A 20,808-nucleotide genomic window follows, 5' to 3' on the forward strand; every position below is an offset into this window, starting at 1 on the left:
TGACATTTAATAAATTTGTGATGATTAGTTTTCATTATCAACTGGACACAACCTAGAGTCATTTGTGAAGAGAGTCTCAGTGAGGGAATGTCTGGATCAGGTTGGCCTGTGGGCATGCCTATGAAGGGTTATCTTGACTGGTAACTGGGGTGGGAAGAGCTGCCTACTGTATTAGGGTCTTGGGCTGAACACTGGCAAGCATGCATTTATTCTTTGAACTTTTGACTGTGGCTGTGACTAGCTACTGTAAGTTACTGCCACCTCTCCCCAGGAAAGACTGGAACCTAGAACTGAGAACCAAAATAAGCCTTCTCCCTTCAGCTGCTATGCTCAGAAACTTTTCCATGGCAGCTAGAAACAAAGCTAACCCAGCAAATGAAACTGAACTATCCATTTCGTTCAAACTCACATGTCTTGTGGGCACTGGACAACAAATGCCCCATTCCTTCCCCAGTCTGGGGAGTCACAGGGATGGGAGTGGGAATAATCTCTTGTCAGCCACCCCACATCCCAGGTACCTACCCAGTCTTGGCCCAGTGTCAATGACAGTTATCCTGAGGCTAGGTATCTACTGCTAGATCCTTCAGGCGGACAAAGAGCCAGGCAGGAGGTTCAGGGCCATCCAAGTCAACTATAACTTGGTGAAAAGCTGCATGGGGCTGGACCTTGACCTCCTGAGAGACAGGGGCTCAGAATAAAGTCCCATCACTCCGCCCAGTTGTCCTGTGCCAGACAGACCTCCACAGAAAACAGAACATGAGTTTGGCGGGTGTGGTGGCGCACACCTTTAATCCCAGCACTCAGGAGGCAGAGGCAAGTGGCAAGTGAAACTCTATGAGTTCAAGGCCAGCCTAGTCTACAAAGCGAGTTCCAGGACAGCCAGGGCTGTTACACAGAAACCCTGTCTCGAAAATCCAGAAAAAAAAAAAAAAAAAAAAAGAAAGAAAGAAAGAGAAAAAGAAAGCCAATGAGCTCTCATTTAAACGCACTCAATAGATAACTTTATAAAAGCCTATTAGGCTTTGTGTGGTTGCATACACCTGTCACAGCAGACACAATAGACAAGGTAGGAGAAGCAGGGATTCCAGGGCAGTCCTTGCTGCACAGCTAGACTCTGTTGGCTCCTTTCAGCCCCACAGCATACTACCCTCCAGAGCACAGAGCAGACGGCACAGAGTCTAAACCTCAGGGTTGTGCATCAGCTCGTGGGCAGGTCCACTAGTGATCCAGCCCTCTTTGGTTTCCACTCCTCACACCATGAGGCTTCTGCTCTCTGCTGCTCCCTCATCATAAAAGGCACCCCAAGACCACATCCAATAACTGCCATCTGTCACAAGAACAAGGTAAATGCTACATAGTCTGTTAGACATGGGAGAAAGAGACCAGTGTGCCTACTCAGATACCACTCAAGAAACATATCCATGAGCTCTGGAGTCAGAAACTCCCAGGCTAGCCTGGCATGGTAGCATTTGCTTTTAATCCCAGCACTCAGGAGGCAGAGGCAAGAGGATCTCTTGAGTTCCAGGCTAGCCTGACCTACAGAGTGAGTTCCCGAACAGCCAAGGCTACAATAGTAAACCCTGTCTCAAAATAAAAAACATAAAAGAAAAAAAGAGAAACCCTTACACATGGAGTTCTATACCTTCACCTGCATGGGCCATGGCCAAGGGGAGCCTTTCTAATAAGTTGAATTTGAAATATCCACCACAGGTTAATGTTCTCAACACCTGGTCCTTTTAAGTGGTGATACTCTGGAAAGAGCCGCCAGAAGAGTCCACCAGTGGCCCTCTGAGGATCACAGTCTGGCCCCTGACCCAGGTGCTCTCTGCTTCCTGGTCAGTGGAGACAGCAGGACCTCCTGCCAACACACTGTAGACTCCACTCCATACTGCCTTCCTAGCCACAGTGGAGAACAGCCAGGGAGACATGAGCTGAAACAAACCCTCCCTCCCCTGTCTACTGTCTGCACACACACATACAGCCTTACCTGAAGGCCTGATTCTCGCGGTTATTCTGTAGGGCGATGGTCTCCACCTCAGGACCCCCGTCTGCTATGAACCTGGCCAACTTTTCTGCAAGGTTCTTGGCCTCTTCGTCCTCTGGGGGTGAAACTTTAAGCAGGCTGTCAGTACTGAGTTCAACTCACCACACCCAACAGCCTAATTCCTGCTAAAGAGCCCCGCAAGGGCGAGCGGGACTTGTCTTAGGAACGGTGCAAAGAGAGACAGGCAAACGGGAATCAGATTATTATAGGGACCAAAACCAGAGAAATATCACAACTATACAATCCCATCCCACCCCGAAAGTACAGGGCACTGGGGGGCTCACCCTCCTTTCCTGGGGAGGACAAAGCAGAAGTCTGAAGTGATTCAAACATGTTTCCACACCAGACTCCTGTTGCCTACCAGAGCCCTGACCCACAGACCCACCCCATCCACCTCCTGCTGTTTGTCCCCAGTCCACCTACTTGGCATCAGGTACCACACCTGCCTTGGGCGCACATGGAGCTAGAGCTAACCCAGAACTTGTCCGCATGACAATGGAATGCTCCCTTGGCCCATTCCTATGTTCTAATGAGCATCTGGACAAACCCCAGCCCCATAGCCTGACATGCCACAGTCCCACGTCCTAGAGCCAATTCTGGTACTCAGAATTCAGCTGGTCCTAGGGACCTGCAGGTGTGCTGACACATCCCAAGTGTAACTGCCACTGCCCATGAGGGCATAGGTTCTGACTGCCACATCCCACAGTACTCCTTGCCCTCCTCCAACCACTTACCTTTCTGGGCGGCTGCCTGTGGCTTTTGGGCTTCCTTCCTGATCTCAGCTACCTTCTTTCTGTAGTACAGGAATTCCCTGCTATTCTTATCATGTAAAAATCTGGAAAGGGGATTTGGAACATGGGAAACAAGGTTCAGTGGTGGGCAAAGCTGAGGCCCCACTGCAGAGCCCTCAGGAGGGCATTTAGAAAGTGCCTGAGGCGCTGTCTGTAGCTCAGCAGCAGAGTGAGACCCGAGTCTACCCCCAGCACTCCCTCCCAAATAACAATAATGATCTAATTTGGAGCTGGGGTGTGGCTTAGTAGTAGAGCCCTTGCTTAGCACACAAGAGACTCTGGGTTCCATGCTAAGCTCCAGGCAGGTTTCCACACCTGAATGCATGACCAATGACCACAGCAGATGTGTGAGCAGCACGGCACTGCCCCATCAGTACTCACGTGAAGGCAGGGTTATCCTTGTAATCCTCCACGGCTACTTTCTCTAGCTCAGGGCCTCCTTCTGCCACAAAACGGGCCAGCTTCTCTATCACTCTCCGCGTCTCGGCTCCCTCTGGGGGTGAAACTTTAAGGAGGCTGTCAGTACGGGGCTCCAACTCACACACCCAACAGTCACTAGGTACACTCTCTCTATAGACCGCAACGACAGGGGGAGAGGAGCAGGAGATGCAGGAGGCTGCTGACAGCCATGCACCTGGCTCTGGAGGATGCTTGGTCTCTACAGTCAGACAAGCTGGAGGGAACAGGTTGTCAGGGCCTCTGGCAGTGAACCATCTCCAGGTTAAAAGAGGCCACTGGGAAAAAAATATGTATGTGTGTAAATTTTTTTTAAGGCTTTTTTTTTTTTTTTTTCTTGTTTTTCCAGACAAGGTTTCTCTGTGTAGTTTTGGTACCTATCCTGGATCTCGCTCTGTAGACCAGGCTGGCCTCAAACTCCCAAGCTCTGGGATTAAAGGTGTGCGCCACTGGCGCCCAGCTGCTTTTGTTTTTTGATACAGGGTTTCTCTGTGAAGCCCTGGCTGTCCTGGAAAGATCTGTAGACCAGGCTAGCCTTGAACTCAGAGATCCACCTGCCTCTGCTGCCTCCAGAGAGCTGGGATTAAAGGTGTGTGCCACCATGCCCAGCTGTTCCTTTATTTTTTTCTTTAGATTTATTTTTATTTTATGAACATTGGTGCTTTGCCTACCTGTAGATCTGTGTGAGGGTGCCAGATGCTCTGGAACTGGAGTTACAGACAGTTGTGAGCTGCCATGTGAGTGCTGGGAACTGAACCTGGGTACTCTGGAAAAGCAGCCTGTGCTCTTAACTGCTGAGTAGTCTATCTAGCTCCTCAACTGCTCCTTTTCATTTCTTATATGTGTATGCAGGTGCAGATGTATGCAGGTAGATGTGCATATGTATGTGAAGATGAGGCTAGGGCATAACCTCCAGTGTAATTCCTCAGAACTGTCCACCTTTCTTCTTTCTTTCGACTTTTATTTAAAAGATTTACTTTAGGCTTTGTTGTTGTTGTTGTTTGTTTTTTGAGGCAGGGTTTCTCTGTGTAGCCCTGGCTGTCCTAAAAAGATCTGTAGACCAGGCTGGACCTTGAACTCAGAGATCTGCCTGCCTCTGCCTCCTAAGTGCTGGGATTAAAGTTGTGCATCACCACTGCCTGGCTTTATGTTTTTGAGTGTTTTGTCAACGTGCATGTCTGTGTACAATGTACATGGCTGTTACAAATGGTTGTGAGCTACTAGGTGGGTACTAGGAACCAAACTTGAGTCCTCCAAGAGAGCAGCAACAAGTGCTCTTAACTGATGAGCTATCTCCCCAACTTTTTTTTTAATTTTAATTTCTGATTCAGGGTCTCTCCTGGAACTTGCCAAGTACACTAACCTGGCTAGCTAGGGAGCCATACCTGTCTCTACATGCCTAGCACTAGGATTACAGCATGTGTCACCACACCCCACATTTTCTTTTTCTCTTCAATGTGGGATTTTTGATCAAACTCAGGATCCCCATGCTTAAGAGCCACGAGGACACCACACACTTTCCTGACTGAGCTCTTTCCAGCTCTAACAATTCTCCTCTAAAAATCATCACAGGCTGTGAACTGGACATTGGGTGGACTTCAGTTCATTGTGTTGAAGCTGGCTCCCAAGCACACTAGACATGATTCCTGGAGTTTCTGATGGATTACCTGGTGCTCCGGTAATCTCTTGCACCCTCATACACTCACAACCAGCCATATCTCCATGTGGTCTGGGTTTGTGTTGGTGGGAAAGTATACTGGCAGCCTGGCTTCTGGGCACCAGCACACCCACTTCCTCATGCTCAATCATTCAATCACTATCTCAGAGACACAATGTTAAGAGTGTGTGTGTGTGTGTGTGTGTGTGTGTGTGTGTGTGTGTGTGAGTGCCCACTCCCCTCTCCCTACCCCCACCACAGAGTTTCTCTGTGTAGCCCTGGCTGTTCTGGAACTCGCTCTGTAGACCAGGATGGCCACAAACTGATGGCCACAAACTGCCTCTGCCTCCCAAGGGCTGGGATTAAAGGTGTGTGCCACCACTGCTCAGCTGTTTTTTCCGCAGGCTGTCCTTGGACTAGTATAAGGTTAGTTTTAAATTCCTGACCCCACCACCACCACCACCACCGCCCCCGCCCCTGCCCCGGCTTCAACCTTCTGAGTGTTGAGATAACAGACATGCATCACCATGCCCTAGTTTATGCAGTGGTTTATGCAGTGCTGAGAATGAAACCCAGGGGATCTGAATATGCTAGGCAAGTACTAAACCAAATGAGACACACACACACACCCATACACACACACACACACCCATACACACACACACACACACACACACACACAGACACACACACACACACACCCCCAAGCCTGAGAATATCTCTTTACAGGTGGATTAGCTGCCTATTTGAGGCAGGTGGAACTTGCTTTTTTATTTCTTCCTGGCCTAGTCCTGAGGTTGAGTCTGTTAGTCATTGTATGGACCATATCCTTCTATGAATATCACAAGGGAAATAGCTCACTGTCATCTGGTGGCTGGCCATTAGGGTAGATGCTGAGTGCACAGCTAATCTTATACTCCTTGTTGCTTGGTTACTAGGAAGCACAGGAGTGGGATAGAGGAGATAAAAGTACATATGATCTAAGGTGGATCCCAGGAGTCCTGAGGCATTCTATGCTGGATTTTGTTCCAGCTCCACCTTCCTCCCACATGCACAGCAAGAACCCCACCTGCTCACTGTGTAGAGAAGCAAACGTAAGGCCATATCAACTGATGCCTGAAACAGGTGCTAAAGCCTTGAGACGAGAGCATTAGCAGAGCATTGGCAAGGACAGAAGGTGTGCCTCCAACCTACTCTGGTGACCCTCATTCAGAACAGGCTGACATGGCATAGCTAAATGATCATTTTGACCTCTGTGTCAGGGTGACAGAGTGGGCGGCCAGTTCTCCACAGGGTCTTGCTGTCACAGAGCCTTGTTCTGAATGATGTGGAGCTGAGTCACTAGAAGAGAATGACCACTGTCAGCCTAAGACCAGAGACCACCTTCCCCATGTGGGAGCACATCCTCCAATCTTTACATTCTGAACCTCTGGCCCAAAATGTGGACACAGCAACAGAAGCTCCTGCCTCAGCTGGCATGAGGCCCTATCCAGGAAAGCCTTCTTTGATGGGCTGTGACAGAAGCCACTGTTCTCAGAATGGGGATAGTGTCCTTGGCAGGGCTCTTCCAAGACTTCCCAGGATGGCCCCTCTGCTCAAACCCCACAGCTTCACTTAGGCACCTGTGGGTTGCTGACCCAAGCCACAGCACTGTGTGCCAGGCTCTAACCACAGCTGCCATGACGGTGGGTAGGAGCCATGGCCATTCCACAATTTACCTTTGATCTCCAGCCATTGCTCATAGTCCTCCTCATCATCATCATCAGGGGACTGGAAGACGCTTGGCCGGTGTGCAACGGGCAGCTGCTTGGCATGTGAGTAGTTCTTCACAGGGCCCAGCGGGCTGCCCAGCCCCAAGCCTGTCCGCTTGCTGAGTAGGAGGGGTCTCTTCAAGGTGCTGGGTGTCGGCATGCTGGGAGGGGCACTGGGGGGTGGATCTGGGTTGGACAAGAGAAAACACACACTGGAGATTCAGAGGGCAGTCCTGTGGACATATCCAGAAAGTATGGTCATCATGCCAACAGTCATTTTCAGGCATGCCATGGTTCTGCAGATGCCCTAGACCTCTAAAGCACCACCCCTAGGCCATGGAAAGTGGGTTGAGGCACAGGAGAGAGGACTTTCAGGGTACCTAGCTACAAGAGCATATGCCAGGGCTTAGCAGGTGGCAGCTCTTGCTGGATGTGCCTTTGCACACCACACCCAGAATGGAAGGCAGTCAGCTCCTAGGAGACACCAGCCTCCACATTCCAGGTCACAGCCTCCCTAAACTAAACCTGTGGCCCCAAGGGTGAAGGACTTAAGCAATGTGTCCTCTTCTGACAAGGGCAGATTTAAAGTCTGTTTCAGTAATGAGCTCCAACTGGGCTGTGTGGCTTCCTTGTGCCTGGATTTCCACCCACTGGGGCAAGCTGCAAGATGTGCTGAGGTATACCGGCCCCTCTCCTAAGATCCTACATGTGGACAGGGCCTGGGATTGAAAACCTGTAAACTCACTCTGTAGCCCAGGCTGGCCTTGAACTCACAGAGATCTGCCTGGCTCTGTCTCCCGAGTGCTGGGATTAAAGGCGTGTGCCACCACCGCCCAAAAACCTGTAATCTTAGTTACTCCTAAAACTGTGGCAAAAGGCAGATTTCAAGGCCAGTCTGGGATACATGGTAAATTCAAGGTCAGCCTAAGCAACTATGTCTTGTCTCAAAATGAAAAGTTAAAACAAGGCTCTTCTGTGTGGCAGAGCACTTGCTGAGCATGCATGAGAACCCAGGTTCAATCAGTAACCACCCCTACCACCACCACCCATGGGTACAATTAAGCCCATGACAAGGCAGGGAGCCAAGCTCCCTGGGAAGCAGCGCTGTAGCACAAATGGGGAGGTGGTTACAGCACAGGTGGCTTTACTTCACACTCTAGCCTTACTGTCCAAAGCCTCAGTTTCTAAGTGTAAAACAGGGGTTCCTGGCTATGTGATACTTCAGAAGCTGAATTCAGCTGGAGATCTGTAGGTACCCTCAGGGTCTAAAGAGAACCCCCTCACCAAACGGAAGCAGTACACACTGCTGAGGACAGGACGACCAAGACTGTCAGACACGTCCCGTCAGCAATGGGTTCCTGGAGATTAGGAACAGAGAGGGAGCACGCTACAATTTCCCTATGTTTTCTATTACTAAATAAAAAGATCAGGGGCTGGAGGGATGGCTCAGCAGTTAAGAGCACTTACTGCTCTTGAAGGGAACCTGAGCCCAGTTCCCAATACCCATCCATATCAGTGACCCTCTGGCTGCCAAGGGCTCCTGCAACCACAAGATGCACATGAACTCATACAAGCCCACATACATATGAATTAAAAATCAAATAAAAAAATCTTAATGAAAAATGCCAGGCAGTGCACACCTTTTATCCCAGCACTCAAGAGACAGAGGTAGTTAAATCTCTGTAAGTCTGAAGCCAGCCTGGGCTACATAGTGAGTTCCAGGCCAGCCAGGGCTACACTAAACCCTGCCTTTTTTGTTATTGTTACTTATTTATTTTAGATTTTTATATGTTTGAGTGTTTTGCCTGCATGTATATCTATGCACCATGTGCATGCCTGTTATTCACAAGATGAGTGTTGGATCCTCTGGAACCCGAGTGGTTGTGGGCCACCATAGTGGTACTGGGAAATGAACCTTGGTCCTCTGCAAGGGCAACAAGTACTCTTAGCAGCAATTTTTTAAAAAGGATCAGAAGGCAGGCTGGTGGTGGGTCATTTCTTTAATCCCAGCACTCCGGAGGCAGAGGCAGGCTGATCTCTGAGTTCAAGGTCAGCCTGATCTACAGAATGACAGCCAGAGCTACACAGAGAAATCCTGTCTCAAAAAACAAAAACAAACAAACAGATCAGAAGTGAAAAGGATGGGACGCCAAGCCTATGGATTCAGGTACGAAGATCCATGTTTCGTCAACTTTCCAATAGACATGTGGTAGCAGGGTTGATGAGGATTCTCTGCCCACAGGCTATATGAAGGAAGATGACAGAAAGGCAGGGCAGTGGCCTGTATGGTGCCAAGTGCAGGAAGCACTGGTTAGAGACGGCACTCAATAAACTCTTGTGACATCTGATCATTAGGTGACTTGGTCACTTCCAGGATGCCTCCCTGTCCTGCACCATCCAAAGCAGGCCCAAATGTGTCATCTTCTGACACAACTTGGGTATCTCAAGCCAGCTTGGTGCTAGAGTACAGCCTCCCCGCAACCCACTGGAATCCTCTGGGCCCGTTACAGGACATGCGGGACCTGACCCTTCTGGTGGCAGCCTGTCTGTCATCCCACAGGAGAACAATGAGCACACTTAATGGTTCAAGGTGGGACTTTTGTTCCCCCAATGTTCCAGAGAACCTGGGGGACAGAGGTTGGAGTGGGAGGGCTGGTTGCACTCACCTGTGCTCGTCTGTGCCTTCTGCAACTTCAGAAACTGCTGCAAGAAGCTGCCATCATTGGCAAACTTGTTGGAGATACAGGAGTCATGTGCATTGGCAATTCTAGAACCAAAGCATGGGGGAGAGTAAACTGCAGAGGAAGAGAGGCAAGGACAGGGCTAATGCACTGACATTCTTGGCCCTACACCATCTTGTGCTCTTCTGCTGAGAGCCAGATTGCAGCCCCAAAGATGTCGGGGGACAATTTAGGTACAACATTTTGAACTTACCAAGATAGGATAGATGTGGAGTATTTTCTCAGAATTTGTCAAATGTTAGTGGACTAGATATTATTGACCTAATTATTGCCTGTATATATTGTATATAGTTATTGTACTTATCGCATATAGTTTTTCTTATATTAGTTATAACCTTTTTTATTTTACACAAAAAATGGAAAATGTGATTTTGTGTATGCTCTAACAAATGAAGCTTGCCTGAAGATCAGAGGGCAAAGCCAGCCACTAGTCAGCCACATGGGCCAGACAGTGGTGGCACACACCCTTAATCCCAGTACTTGGGAGGCACACACACCTTTAATCCCAACACTAGGGAGGTTGAGACAGGAAGTGATAAGGCTGGGCCGAGAAAGAAATATAATGTAGGAGGAGACAGGAGCTCAGTCCTTTCAGGCTGAGGATTCCATAGAGGTAAGAAGTCTTTCTAGTGGCTGACTGCTCTGCTACTCTGATTGTTCAGCTTTCACCCTGATAACTGACTCTGGGTTTTTATTAATACCAATTAGAATGTACACTACAGACAGTGGTTAAGTGCAGGAAACAGGAGTAGGCTGACAGTACTTCTGCCTTGGTGAAAATAACAATGCACATACTTGGGCTACCTCTGCTTGAGTTCCAGCCCTGTAATGATCACAATCAATTGTCAATGTAGTGGCCCCCATCAACATGGCTCATGCTCTTTCCCTGCACAGCACATATCTTACTGGATAATTATGACCTGGCTCATTGCTCACTATGTATTACAGCTATCTCTAGAGCAGGATGTGTGTGCACCTTGTGACTTTAGTTAGTTAGTTATTTTGAGACAGGGTCTCTCTATGCACCCCTGGCTATCCTGGAACTCCCTCTGTAGACCAAGTTGGCCTCAAATTCAGAGATCCACCTGCCTCTGCTTCTTGAGTTCTGCAATTAAAGGCATGAACTACCACATTCAGCTTTGTGGTTTTATTTTGTTTGCTTTTGTGACAGGGTCTTATGTAGCCAAGGCTGGCCTATAACTCCTGATCTTCCTGACTATACCTCCAAGTGTCAGGATTGCAGGTATCTGTTACTAAACCTAATAGTTTGGCTTTTTTTTCCCTTGAAACTGTGTCTTACTATGCTTGGTTGGCCTAGAACTCACCACATAGCCCAGGCTGGCTGTAAACTTCCAAAGGTCTCTTGCCTCATTCTTCCAAGTACTGAGATTTGTACAAGTGTCCCCAGACCTGGCATTAATGTGTATCACCCATATATGCATAATCTGGCAGAAGCTTCCATAGGTAACACGCTCACAGCTGAAGGGATCTGCTATATATTGTGCTGTGCTGGCTTGCTCCTTTTCATTCTTTGATTTAGAGACAGTGTCTCATGCTGCAGTTTCCCTGTCTCGGTCACCCGAATGCTGGGATTTCAGGCAGAAACCATTTGCCTAGCGCAAAAAAAAAAAAAAAAGCTTTTTCTGTGTTTTTAGGCAGGTGCGGCAGCTGTACCTTGTAGTCCTGCTTCTTGGGTGGCTGGGGCAGCAGGATGGCTTGAGCACAGAAAGAAATAATGAGCCATCATCTCAGGATGAAGAGAACTGGTGTTTAGCATGTGCAAGGCCTGGGAGTCTATCCCAAGCACCAAAAACACTATAACAATTAGTTGTTGGAAAAGCACCCCAAAATTCAAGTGGTACTCAAGTCTGACGTCAGGGTGGAATGACACTGGCTATTCTTTGTTTCTTCTATTTCTTGGATTTCCTATCATGCACATAAGTGATTTTTAAAATATTTTTAGGGGGCTGGAGAGTTGGCTCAGTGGTTAAGAACATCTGCTGTTCTTGCAGAGGACCTGGTTTGATTCTCAGCACCTACATAGTGGCTCACATCTATCTGTAACTCCAGTTCCAGGGGAGCTGATGCCCTCTTCTGACCACCTCAGGCATTAGGTATGCACATGGTACACACACATACATGAAGGCAAAACATTCACACACATAAAATAATGAAATAAATATTTTTAAAAAGAAATTAAAAATTTATTAAATTACATTTACTTATTTATTATATGTGTGTGTATACAGGTCTGTGTACCATGGCACATGTGGAGGTCAGACAACTTGAAGGATCTCCTGTCATCATGTGGGTACCAGGGATTGAACTCAGGTCACAGCTTGACAGCAAGCACCTTTACCCACTCTGCCATCTTGTTGGCACACAGGTTCTTACCAAGTTTAACAATAAAAAGGTCCCTAGTTGCTCCTGGGTTTTGACATCAAAACAATAAAGGCAACCAAACAAAAGCAGAAGTCAAAGCTTTCTGACACACCAGAGAAGTCTCTGCTGCTTAGGAGTTGAGGCCCTGGAGGATACTCAGGCCCTGTCACTGTCCTCACACTGCTCCAACACCTAAGGTAGAATCGTGTGGCATCTGCATGGGACACACAGTTCTTCCATATACGGTTAGAGTAACTACTGCACCCAGATGCTGTGCAATCAATTGTCAATCTGTGTTGCTTAGTGAATAATGCTGACAAGATAAACCCAGCTGCTGGAGCTGTGTGATCCCAAAACTCAGGAGTGATGCAAGAAAACCTTGTCTCAAAAACTGGGGACAGCTCAGGTCAGTGCTTGCCATGTGAAAGTGAAGACTAGATAGAGCTCCATCCCCAGAAACCATGTGAAAGGCCAGGCAGAATGGTGTGTGCAGACAGGAGTATCCCTTGGGTTTGACCACTATTTGGTGAGTTATACGTAGGCCAGTGAGAAGCTCTATCTCAAAAAACAATCTGGCCAGGCATGGTGGTACATGCCTTTAATCCCAACACTTAGAAGGCAGAGGCAGTTGGATCTCTGTGAGTTCAAGGCCAATGTGGTCTACACAGCAAGTTCTAGTCCAGCTTGGTTCACAGTGACACCCTGTCTCCCAAAAAAATTTAAAAATTGGAAAAAAAAAATGCCACGTGACACTTAGCCTTATCTGAGAGAAATCCTGTATTGAAAAAACAAACAAACAAAAAAAGACAATCAAAATATAAACAACTCCTAAGGAAAGACACCCAAGGCTGCTCCCTGGCCTCCACGTGTGCATACACGTGCAAGCACAAACCCATACACAAATACAAACTAAAATTTAAAATACAAAAAGCACATAATGTTCAGTATACACATACTGCCCCCCTCCATTTTTTTTCTCCATCTCCACAGATGTATCGCAGGGCCTCAAGCAGGCTAGGCAAGCACTCTACCACTGAACTATGGTGACAATAGCAATGTAAGGCATATAGGCCTGTAATCCAAGCACACAGGATCAAGAGGGGTTTTTGTTTTCTGAAACAAGCTCTCATACAAACCAGGTTGGCCTTGAACTTAACATGTAGCCATGAATGACCCTCAATTCGGGATGTTCCTGCCTTTCCCTCCCAAGCTCTGGGTGAACGAACAGGTATGTAGTGCCACACGGGAGCCTCTCACAGCAGCCCCACTTCTACTGTCACACCATCCTGTGTCCTGTCACTCTGAGACTCTGCTGCCCTAAGGCCTCAGAATCCACTTACTCCCCAGGATGAGGGGGCTGTGGGCTGGCTGCATGACTCTGCCTGGCCTTCTGTTCCATTCTGGCCTCGATCTCTCGCTTCTTCTGAGCGATGAGCTCTTCCTGGTGGAGGATGTTCATATTCATTTTTCCAGACTTGGGCTGTGCCATCCCAAACCACCGATTAGCCTTTCCTGGGGAGGGAAAAGACGGGGATCAGAAAACACCTTCGCTCCATCAGTATGCTTAACAGCAACGATGGGCCAGACAGCTACAGCTATTCAGAGGACTCAAATGGTCATTTGTTCAGTTCTTCAACAAATGCTTACAGAACGTCTGCCATGTACATAGCACTGTGCTAGGCTCATAGAAGCTATGAGGATTCTGTCCAGGTGGGACTCATCTCTGACTGAGAAGGCAAGAGACACATTAACATGAAAAGTTAGCTGCAAGGTTGGTAGCAGGCTGAGGTAGAGGCCAGCCTTATCTACACAGTAAGACCCTGCTGCAAGGCTGGAAACATAGCTCAGTTGGTGGACTGTGTGCTTAGCATGAATGCCTGGGTTCCATTCTTACAAGTGTATAAACCAGGTATACTGGTGCATGTCTATAACCTCAGCACTCCGGAGGTTAAGGCAAGAAGAACAGAAGTTCAAGACTGGGGCTGGAACGATGGCTTAGCAGTTAAGAGTACTGGCTGCTAAACCCAGGTTTAGTTCCAGTAGCCATATGGAGACTCACAAACATTTGTAACTCCAGTTCCAGGGAATCCCTCTTTTTGCCTCTGTGGACATTTTTAAGCAAAAGGTTGCACATACATACAGTACACCCAGGTATTCACACAAAACACATAATTCAAAGAAGCTCAAGGTCATCCTCTTATATACAATGACTTCTAGACCAGCCTGTTGTACTTGAGACCTTGTCTCAAGGGAAAAAAGTTGTCCTGTGATTTTTCACACTTGCACAGTGTGCAATATATGTGTTTTTTGTTTTTACTGTGCAACATGGGGATGATGTGGAAAGGTTGGGCAAAGGACAATATGCAGTATTCTAGGAACCAATTGGGAATTCTGTCAACTTCTAAGTATATTTATCCCATTTATACATTCTGGGACTGGGGAAATAACCACAGGATGAGTTCAGAGACCCACTGGACCTACTGTAAGTCAGACTTCAGCCAGAACTCTATCGATCACCTGACCTTCATAAGCCCCTACTTTAACTGGAGGACCATAGTATTTTTGGGGATCTCCGGGAATCAGTGTCAATTCAGAACCAGTAGACCCTGGATAATCCAAACAGACATTGTTCTGATTGTTCCCTTTCCCCCAGTGCAGTTACCCTTGTAAAAGGCTATAGGTCCCTCTGGGGGAAGGATGGGAGAAAAAACTATCTGTAAACTCTTAGGTATTGTATCAAGGCCCTTCCTGAGGGAAACCTGGCTGTCCCGTCATTCAAGGGGTTCTGGATCTAAAACTATCTCAAGTCTGGAAATTGGTTCACAGGCTGAGATTCCCTCTTGCCATGATCCAGTTCTTTACTTCCACTATGTGAGTCCAATCAAACTCAGGTGATCATGGTTGGCAGCGGAGGACTTTGTCCACTGAGCCATTTCCCCAGCCCAATATATTAAAGTAAAGTAAATATATTAAATTTAAGTAAAAAAAGAAAAAGGTACTAGGTGATGCTGGCGCATGCCTTTAATCCCAGCACTTGGAAGGCAGGGGCAGGCGGATCTCAGTGAGTTCGAGGCCTGCTTAGTCTACAAAGTGAGTTCCAGGACAGCCAGGACTGTTACACAGAGAAACTCTGTCTAAAAAAAAAAGGAATGAAACTTCAAATTATGGTAAGAACTAAGCTAGAAACACAAGAGATCACAGAACAGTGCCTATACTGGTAAAAGAGTCTAAAAATAACCATTAGAAGAGACACAGTTCAGCTGGAAATGAACTTACCAGGAACCAGGGTCAGGAAGAACCACATGAATGGGGATCAAGGAGAGAAGGAGCAGATGTCAAAACCAGAGACAGGAAGATGCAGTGTCCATGGGAAGACAATAAAAAAACAAAAAACAAAACCCACCCAGTGGGGCCAGAGGAACCACTCAGGAGTGGGCAGAGGCAAGTGTGGCAAGGGTCGTAGATGTTACTTTTAGGGCTTTGGGAATTCATGAGGTAGTATTTAGTAAACAAGTAACAAGATCCAACAAAACTTTTTGTTTAATTTTTTATGTGTGTGTGCGTGGGCATGTGAGTGTGGGCATGTGTGTTCCACAGCCCCACACATGGTTAAAAAACAAAATGTGGGGTGCTAGTTCCTCTCTTCCACCTTGAGACATAGGCTCTTGATGCTCATAGCTGTGCATTCCAGGCTAGGTGCCCTGCAAGATTCCAGGGAGCATCCTAGCTTTGCCTCCTATCTCCTCTGGTAGTAGGAGCATTAGGATTACAGAAGTGTAAGGCTTTTCATGAGTTCTGGGCATCAAGCTCAGGTCCCCAGTGATTCATCTCCTCAGCCCTCCGCAGGTCTTTTATTTACATTTACTTATTTAGATCTCATATGGCCCTAGCTGTAACCCCAGAGCAATGGTTCTCAACCTGTGGGCTATGACCCCTTTGGTGGCCGAACAATCCGTTTATAGGGGTCGCATATCAGATATTTACATTATGATTCATAACAGTAGCAGAATTACAGTTATGAAGTAACAACATAGTAATTTTATGGTTGGGGGTCACCATAACATGAGGAACTCTATTAAAGGGTCGCAGCATTAGGAGGGTTGAGAACCACTGCTTCAAAGTGTTATATTACAAGTGTGGGATGCCTCAGCCAACTCCAGTTTTTGTTTTTAGTTTTAGTATGACCTTGAGGACAGGGTGATCATTCTGACATAGAGAAAGTCCACAGACAGAAAGATGACCAAAACAATTACTGGGGGTTCAAGCAAAGATGAGAATACCATCCCAGTCAGGAGGCTAAGGCAGGAGGAGCACCTTTCCACACATTAAAGTAGGGTTGTAGCTGGGTGTGGTAGCACAGCCTTTAAATCCCAGTATTTGGGATTTAAAGTAAACAGAGCTCTGTGAGTTCAAGGCCAGCCACAGCTATGTAAAGAGATGCTGTCTCAAAACAAAAATAAATATGAGTTGTAGCCCAAGGGTTCTCAGGAAAAATTTTATTTTTTTCCTAATTAAAAAAAAATTTTTTTTGAGTTCAAGGCCAGCCTAGGACAGCTAGAACTACACAGAGAAATCCTGTCTCAAAAAAAAAGATCTTTTTTAGATTTGTTTTATGTGTATGAATATGTACCGCCTGAGTGCCTGAGGGTTATGAAAGATTATGAGCCAACATATGGATTCCAGGAATCAGACAGAGGTCATCTGCAAGAACAACAAGCATTTTTTAAAAGTTTTTCAAGATGGTTTTGTGTAGCCTTGGCTGTCCTAGCACTACCTCTATAGACCAGGCTGGCCTTGAACTCATGGAGATCCGCCTGCCTCTGCCTCCTGAGTGCTGGGATTAACGGCATTGTAACACCACCACCTGGGCCAACATGCACTCTTAACTGCTGAGCCATCTCACCAGCCCTCTATTTCCTTCCTATATAGACCAGACTGGCTTTCACTTGAAACAAGCCTCCGGCCTCTAACTCCCCAGTGCAGATCAAAAGCATGTGCCATCACGCCATTTAAAGACAGGGTCTCAGTTTATGTAGCCCTGGCTGGTCTTGAATTCAGAGGTCCACCTGCCTCTTTTGGGATTAAAGGTGTACACCACTGTTCCTGCCTCTGCCTAACATTTTGGGACAGAAGAGTTCACAGAACCTTGAGCTCCCTGTTTCAGCTAGACCGTTGCCACTAAGCCCCAGAAATCCATCTGTTTTCAACTCACAGTGCTGTAGTTACAGACACACAACATCCTATCTGGATTTTACATGAGTGCTGGAGATGGGAAGCCTGGTCCTCATAATCGGGCAGCAAGCACTTTAACCACTGAGATGTCTCAACAGCCCTTAAATTCTAAATGTTAAAAGCAAGCTGACTCCCCAGGCATTATCAGAGCTGGCTTCCCTAATTATCTCCATTTCATTCATGACAATCACCAAAGGGACAATCCCAGTCCACTCCAAGGCCTATGCAACCTCTATAGCGGGAAACCTCTGCCTTCCGATAGATGGCATTTACTCATTTCTTTCTTTCTTTTTTTTTTTTTCAAGACAGGGTTTCTCTGTGTAGCTTTGCGCCTTTCCTGGAACTCTCTTTGGAGACCAGGCTGGCCTTGAACTCACAGAGATCCGCCTGCCTCTGCCTCCCGAGCGCTGGGATTAAAGGCGTGCGCCACCACCGCCCGGCCATTTACTCATTTCAAACATCTTGAGCTCAAGAAAGGCCTTTCATGGAGTTGGAGAGATGGCTCAGAGGTTAACAGTGCTTGCTACTCTTGCAGGGGACCCAAGCTGAGATGCCAGCAAACTTCCAGTTGGCTTACTACAGCACCAGTTCCAGGGGATCCGAAATTCTCTTTGGCTTCCGTGGGAACACACGCGTACTCACACGCACAGACATAAATACAAACAAATAAATAAAATTTAGAGCCTTCCCTGGTCTTCAATGTATTAGCAGACCCAACCCAGACCTCAGTCACCAGAACTAGCTCTGTGCAAAATTTGCTGCCAGGTACTTGGCACACAGGAATTGTGGAAGCATATGGTGAATGGACGAATGCATCCTATCCTAGAGGCATTGGGATACCTAACCCCGTGTCAAAGTGGGGTTCGGTAGCCGTGGGAAATCGTGCTCTAGCTGCACCAGTTCGGTTCTGAAACGCAGATTTTTTTTCTCACAAAGCGGGACCCAAGCCAAAAGCAGCTGCCACCTGGAAGGGACCTGGAGAGGCAGCAAGGCAGTCCCCGAGTGGCCGCTATGGGTGGCACCGGCACTGAGGGCAGTTCATTGGGAAGGCACGCGCGGGGCCCACCCGGCGCCCAGGTTTTTGGGGAAGACACGGTGTTCTCAGCCCCGGGCGGGGGCGGGCAGCAACCCGATTCTGGGGTCTCGGGAGACAAGAGCGGTGCACACGCCGTTACTGTAGGTTGCCGAGGGGCTGAGGCAAGGAGTCCGCGTGTCGGGTCCGCGACAGAAAGGAGGGTGAAGGGGGAATGTGCAGTCGCGAGAACCCCGGAGGGCGCCGGAGGGAAGGCGGGGGCTGTTACCTGCAACATCCCGGTTGTCCATCTTGAGACTCATCCAATCCCACAATGCTCCGCCGCCACCTGAGAGGAGGGAGACTGCGTTATAGTGCGCTTGGTCTGATGGGAATTGTAGTCTTCCTCCGCCAATCACGTCCAACCCCTTCTAGGACGTCAACAGTCTTCTCCACAAAAACGCCGGCGTCAGTTCATGAAGGTGTGTCACCCTCAGTTGCGATGATGCAGAGGCGTCGTCTTCTCCTCAAACTCTCCCTCAGTCGCAGTCACTGCGAATATACACTATAAATCCCAGGATACCTTGCGCACCAGTTCTCGCGAGAACCACCAGGAGCGCCAGGCCCCGCCCCTCGAGGTGCTTCCGCCTCTCTGTGGAGGCGGCTTGTTGTTGTGCAGGCCAAGATGGCGGCACAGGCGGCGGCGGCGGCGGCGCAGGCAGCGGCGGCGGCGCAGGCGGCCGCGGCTCAGGCGGCGCAGGCCGAGGCGGCGGAGTCGTGGTATCTGGCTCTCCTGGGTTTCGCCGAGCACTTCCGCACGTCCAGTCCACCCAAGATCCGCCTGTGCGTTCACTGCCTGCAGGCCGTGTTTCCCTTCAAGCCGCCTCAGCGAATCGAGGCCCGTACGCACCTGCAGCTCGGCTCGGTGCTTTACCACCACACGAAGAACAGCGAGCAGGCGCGCAGCCATTTGGAGAAAGCGGTGAGCGTGCGGGCCGGCCGGGCGGGCCACGGGGTGCTGGGGGCGCGACCCTCTTCGCCTCCATCGTGTTTGGGGCTTCCGAAGGCCTCGCCCTCACCTGTGGTGACAGACACGGCTCTGCCACGCCCTCTCATCCAGGAACTGGCAGAGTTGTCCCTTAGCAACACCAGAGCTCCCGCTTCGGGCATCTCGTGGTTGGATGGCTGTGGGATCATTGCCCAGAGCGTCAGCCTGTAAGCTCCTGCCCGAGAGTGACTGGAGAGAAGCAGGAAGAGATCCAGACACCCTTTGAGACGTGAAAGTGAGGTCTCAGGAAATCTGGGAGATGTCAGTCCTGGTTCCTGGACCTGGCATTCTGACACTCAGGGGTCTGGGTCTCGGGTCTCTGTCCTTTGTGCGGAGGTTATTGGGGAAGATGAGACTCTGAGCCTGGGGTTGGACATCCCAGGACACCCTGGGGATGTCCTGGGATCCCAGAGCCAGTTGCTCCACGGGGGTCTGGAGGTCTCACCGTTGGTCCGCCTTCTGTGTACTAGTCTATCTTTGAAGGAATCCCCACTCACCTCCAACTTGTCTTGTGACATCTTGGTGGTTCACAGAATTTAAAGAAGCAGCTGTCGTTCCTCCCCTCCGTAAACTCTGTGAGTGCAGACTTGTTTCTTCTCATCGAAACGGTGTCCCTTTCACACCTCCACCTCCTTTTTGCCGTTTCCCTATCTCTTCGGATTGGAGGAGCTCCTTGAGTCATCTCAGAGGTTTAAATGCACTGACCCGTGGTCTGTCTAAGTAAGTTGCCTTCAGGAGGGGATGACATCCTTGTTCCAGGCTTTGCAGAGTTAGCACTTCTGATCCTCACCGACCACCAGCTTCCTAATTTCCAGAGTGAGACCACACAGGCTTAGCCAGGTGAAGTGATTAGCAAAGATCACCCTGTGAGGTTTTGGTTTTGGTGTTTTGGGCAAAAGTCTTACTTTTGGGATGTCTGTGATGTGAGCACTCATCACATTAGAGGCAAGAAGATAATAAACACAAGACTAGCCTGGGCTGCATAGCAAAAATGTCTCCAAGAAAGAAAGTAGGTCCGGCTAGACAACTCGGTGGACAAAGGCTTGATAACCTGAGTTCAGATGTTGTCTTCTGACCTCAGCATGTGTCTGCACTCATACACATCATACACACACACACAACCAATAGTTAATTTTAAAAATAAAAATGAAGAGTTGGGTGTGGTGGTAGATGCCTCTAATCCCAACACTCAGGAGACAGGGGGGCGAATCTCTGTGAGTACTGCAGTACATCTGGGACTACATAGAAGACCCGGTCTCAAAAAGAACCAATGATGGTGATGAAAACAGAGCAATTAAAAAACGAAACCTGGGCTCAACTTTGTGGATTTTATAAAGAGTTAATTATTTTTAATTATGTGTGGGTATATGCACATAAATGTTGTGCCCACTGAGGTCAGAGGCCTTGAGTCCCCTGGAACTAGAGTTAGAGTCAGAGTCATATGTGAGCTGCCCTATGGAGGCTCTGGGAAAAGAACTTGGGTCCTGTGCAGAGCAGTATGTGCTCTTAACTGTTGAGCCCTCTCTCTAGTCCCCTCAGTTTAGTGATCACCAGTTCCCATACTAGAACAAGATATCATTATTGTGTTAGTAAAGTTGTTTTGGTTTTTTGTTGTTGTTGTTCTTTTGCTTTTTCTTTCATTCATCATGGAGATGAATTCCCCTCCCACTGAATGTCAAGCCTGTTTTGGACTC

At 48.3% G+C, this 20,808-nt stretch overlaps 2 protein-coding genes across 4 annotated transcripts in view; one reads left to right on the forward strand and one right to left on the reverse strand.

Annotated features, from left to right (window-relative positions):
- Sugp1 (SURP and G-patch domain containing 1) overlaps nucleotides 1-18,505 on the reverse strand; it is a 30,086-nt gene extending 11,581 nt beyond the window's left edge. The window contains exons 1-7 of the mRNA XM_052752690.1: nucleotides 18,356-18,505; nucleotides 13,163-13,334; nucleotides 9,366-9,466; nucleotides 6,667-6,885; nucleotides 3,217-3,340; nucleotides 2,779-2,879; nucleotides 1,988-2,111 (exon numbers count right to left, since the gene is read on the reverse strand). Coding sequence (XP_052608650.1) covers nucleotides 1,988-2,111; nucleotides 2,779-2,879; nucleotides 3,217-3,340; nucleotides 6,667-6,885; nucleotides 9,366-9,466; nucleotides 13,163-13,334; nucleotides 18,356-18,389 — 875 coding nt within the window. The 5' untranslated portion in view covers nucleotides 18,390-18,505. The remainder of the gene's footprint in view (nucleotides 1-1,987; nucleotides 2,112-2,778; nucleotides 2,880-3,216; nucleotides 3,341-6,666; nucleotides 6,886-9,365; nucleotides 9,467-13,162; nucleotides 13,335-18,355) is intronic.
- A 120-nt stretch (nucleotides 18,506-18,625) lies between these two features.
- Nucleotides 18,626-20,808, forward strand: part of Mau2 (MAU2 sister chromatid cohesion factor) — a 30,249-nt gene continuing 28,066 nt past the window's right edge. For all 3 annotated transcript variants that reach the window (XM_052752691.1, XM_052752693.1, XM_052752692.1), the window contains exon 1: nucleotides 18,626-19,048. In XM_052752691.1, the coding sequence (XP_052608651.1) occupies nucleotides 18,752-19,048 (297 nt within the window). In that variant the 5' untranslated portion in view covers nucleotides 18,626-18,751. The remainder of the gene's footprint in view (nucleotides 19,049-20,808) is intronic.

This window comes from Peromyscus californicus, unplaced genomic scaffold, assembly GCF_007827085.1.
Source record: "Peromyscus californicus insignis strain IS unplaced genomic scaffold, ASM782708v3 Scaffold_23__1_contigs__length_62951481, whole genome shotgun sequence".
Lineage (NCBI taxonomy): Eukaryota > Metazoa > Chordata > Mammalia > Rodentia > Cricetidae > Peromyscus > Peromyscus californicus.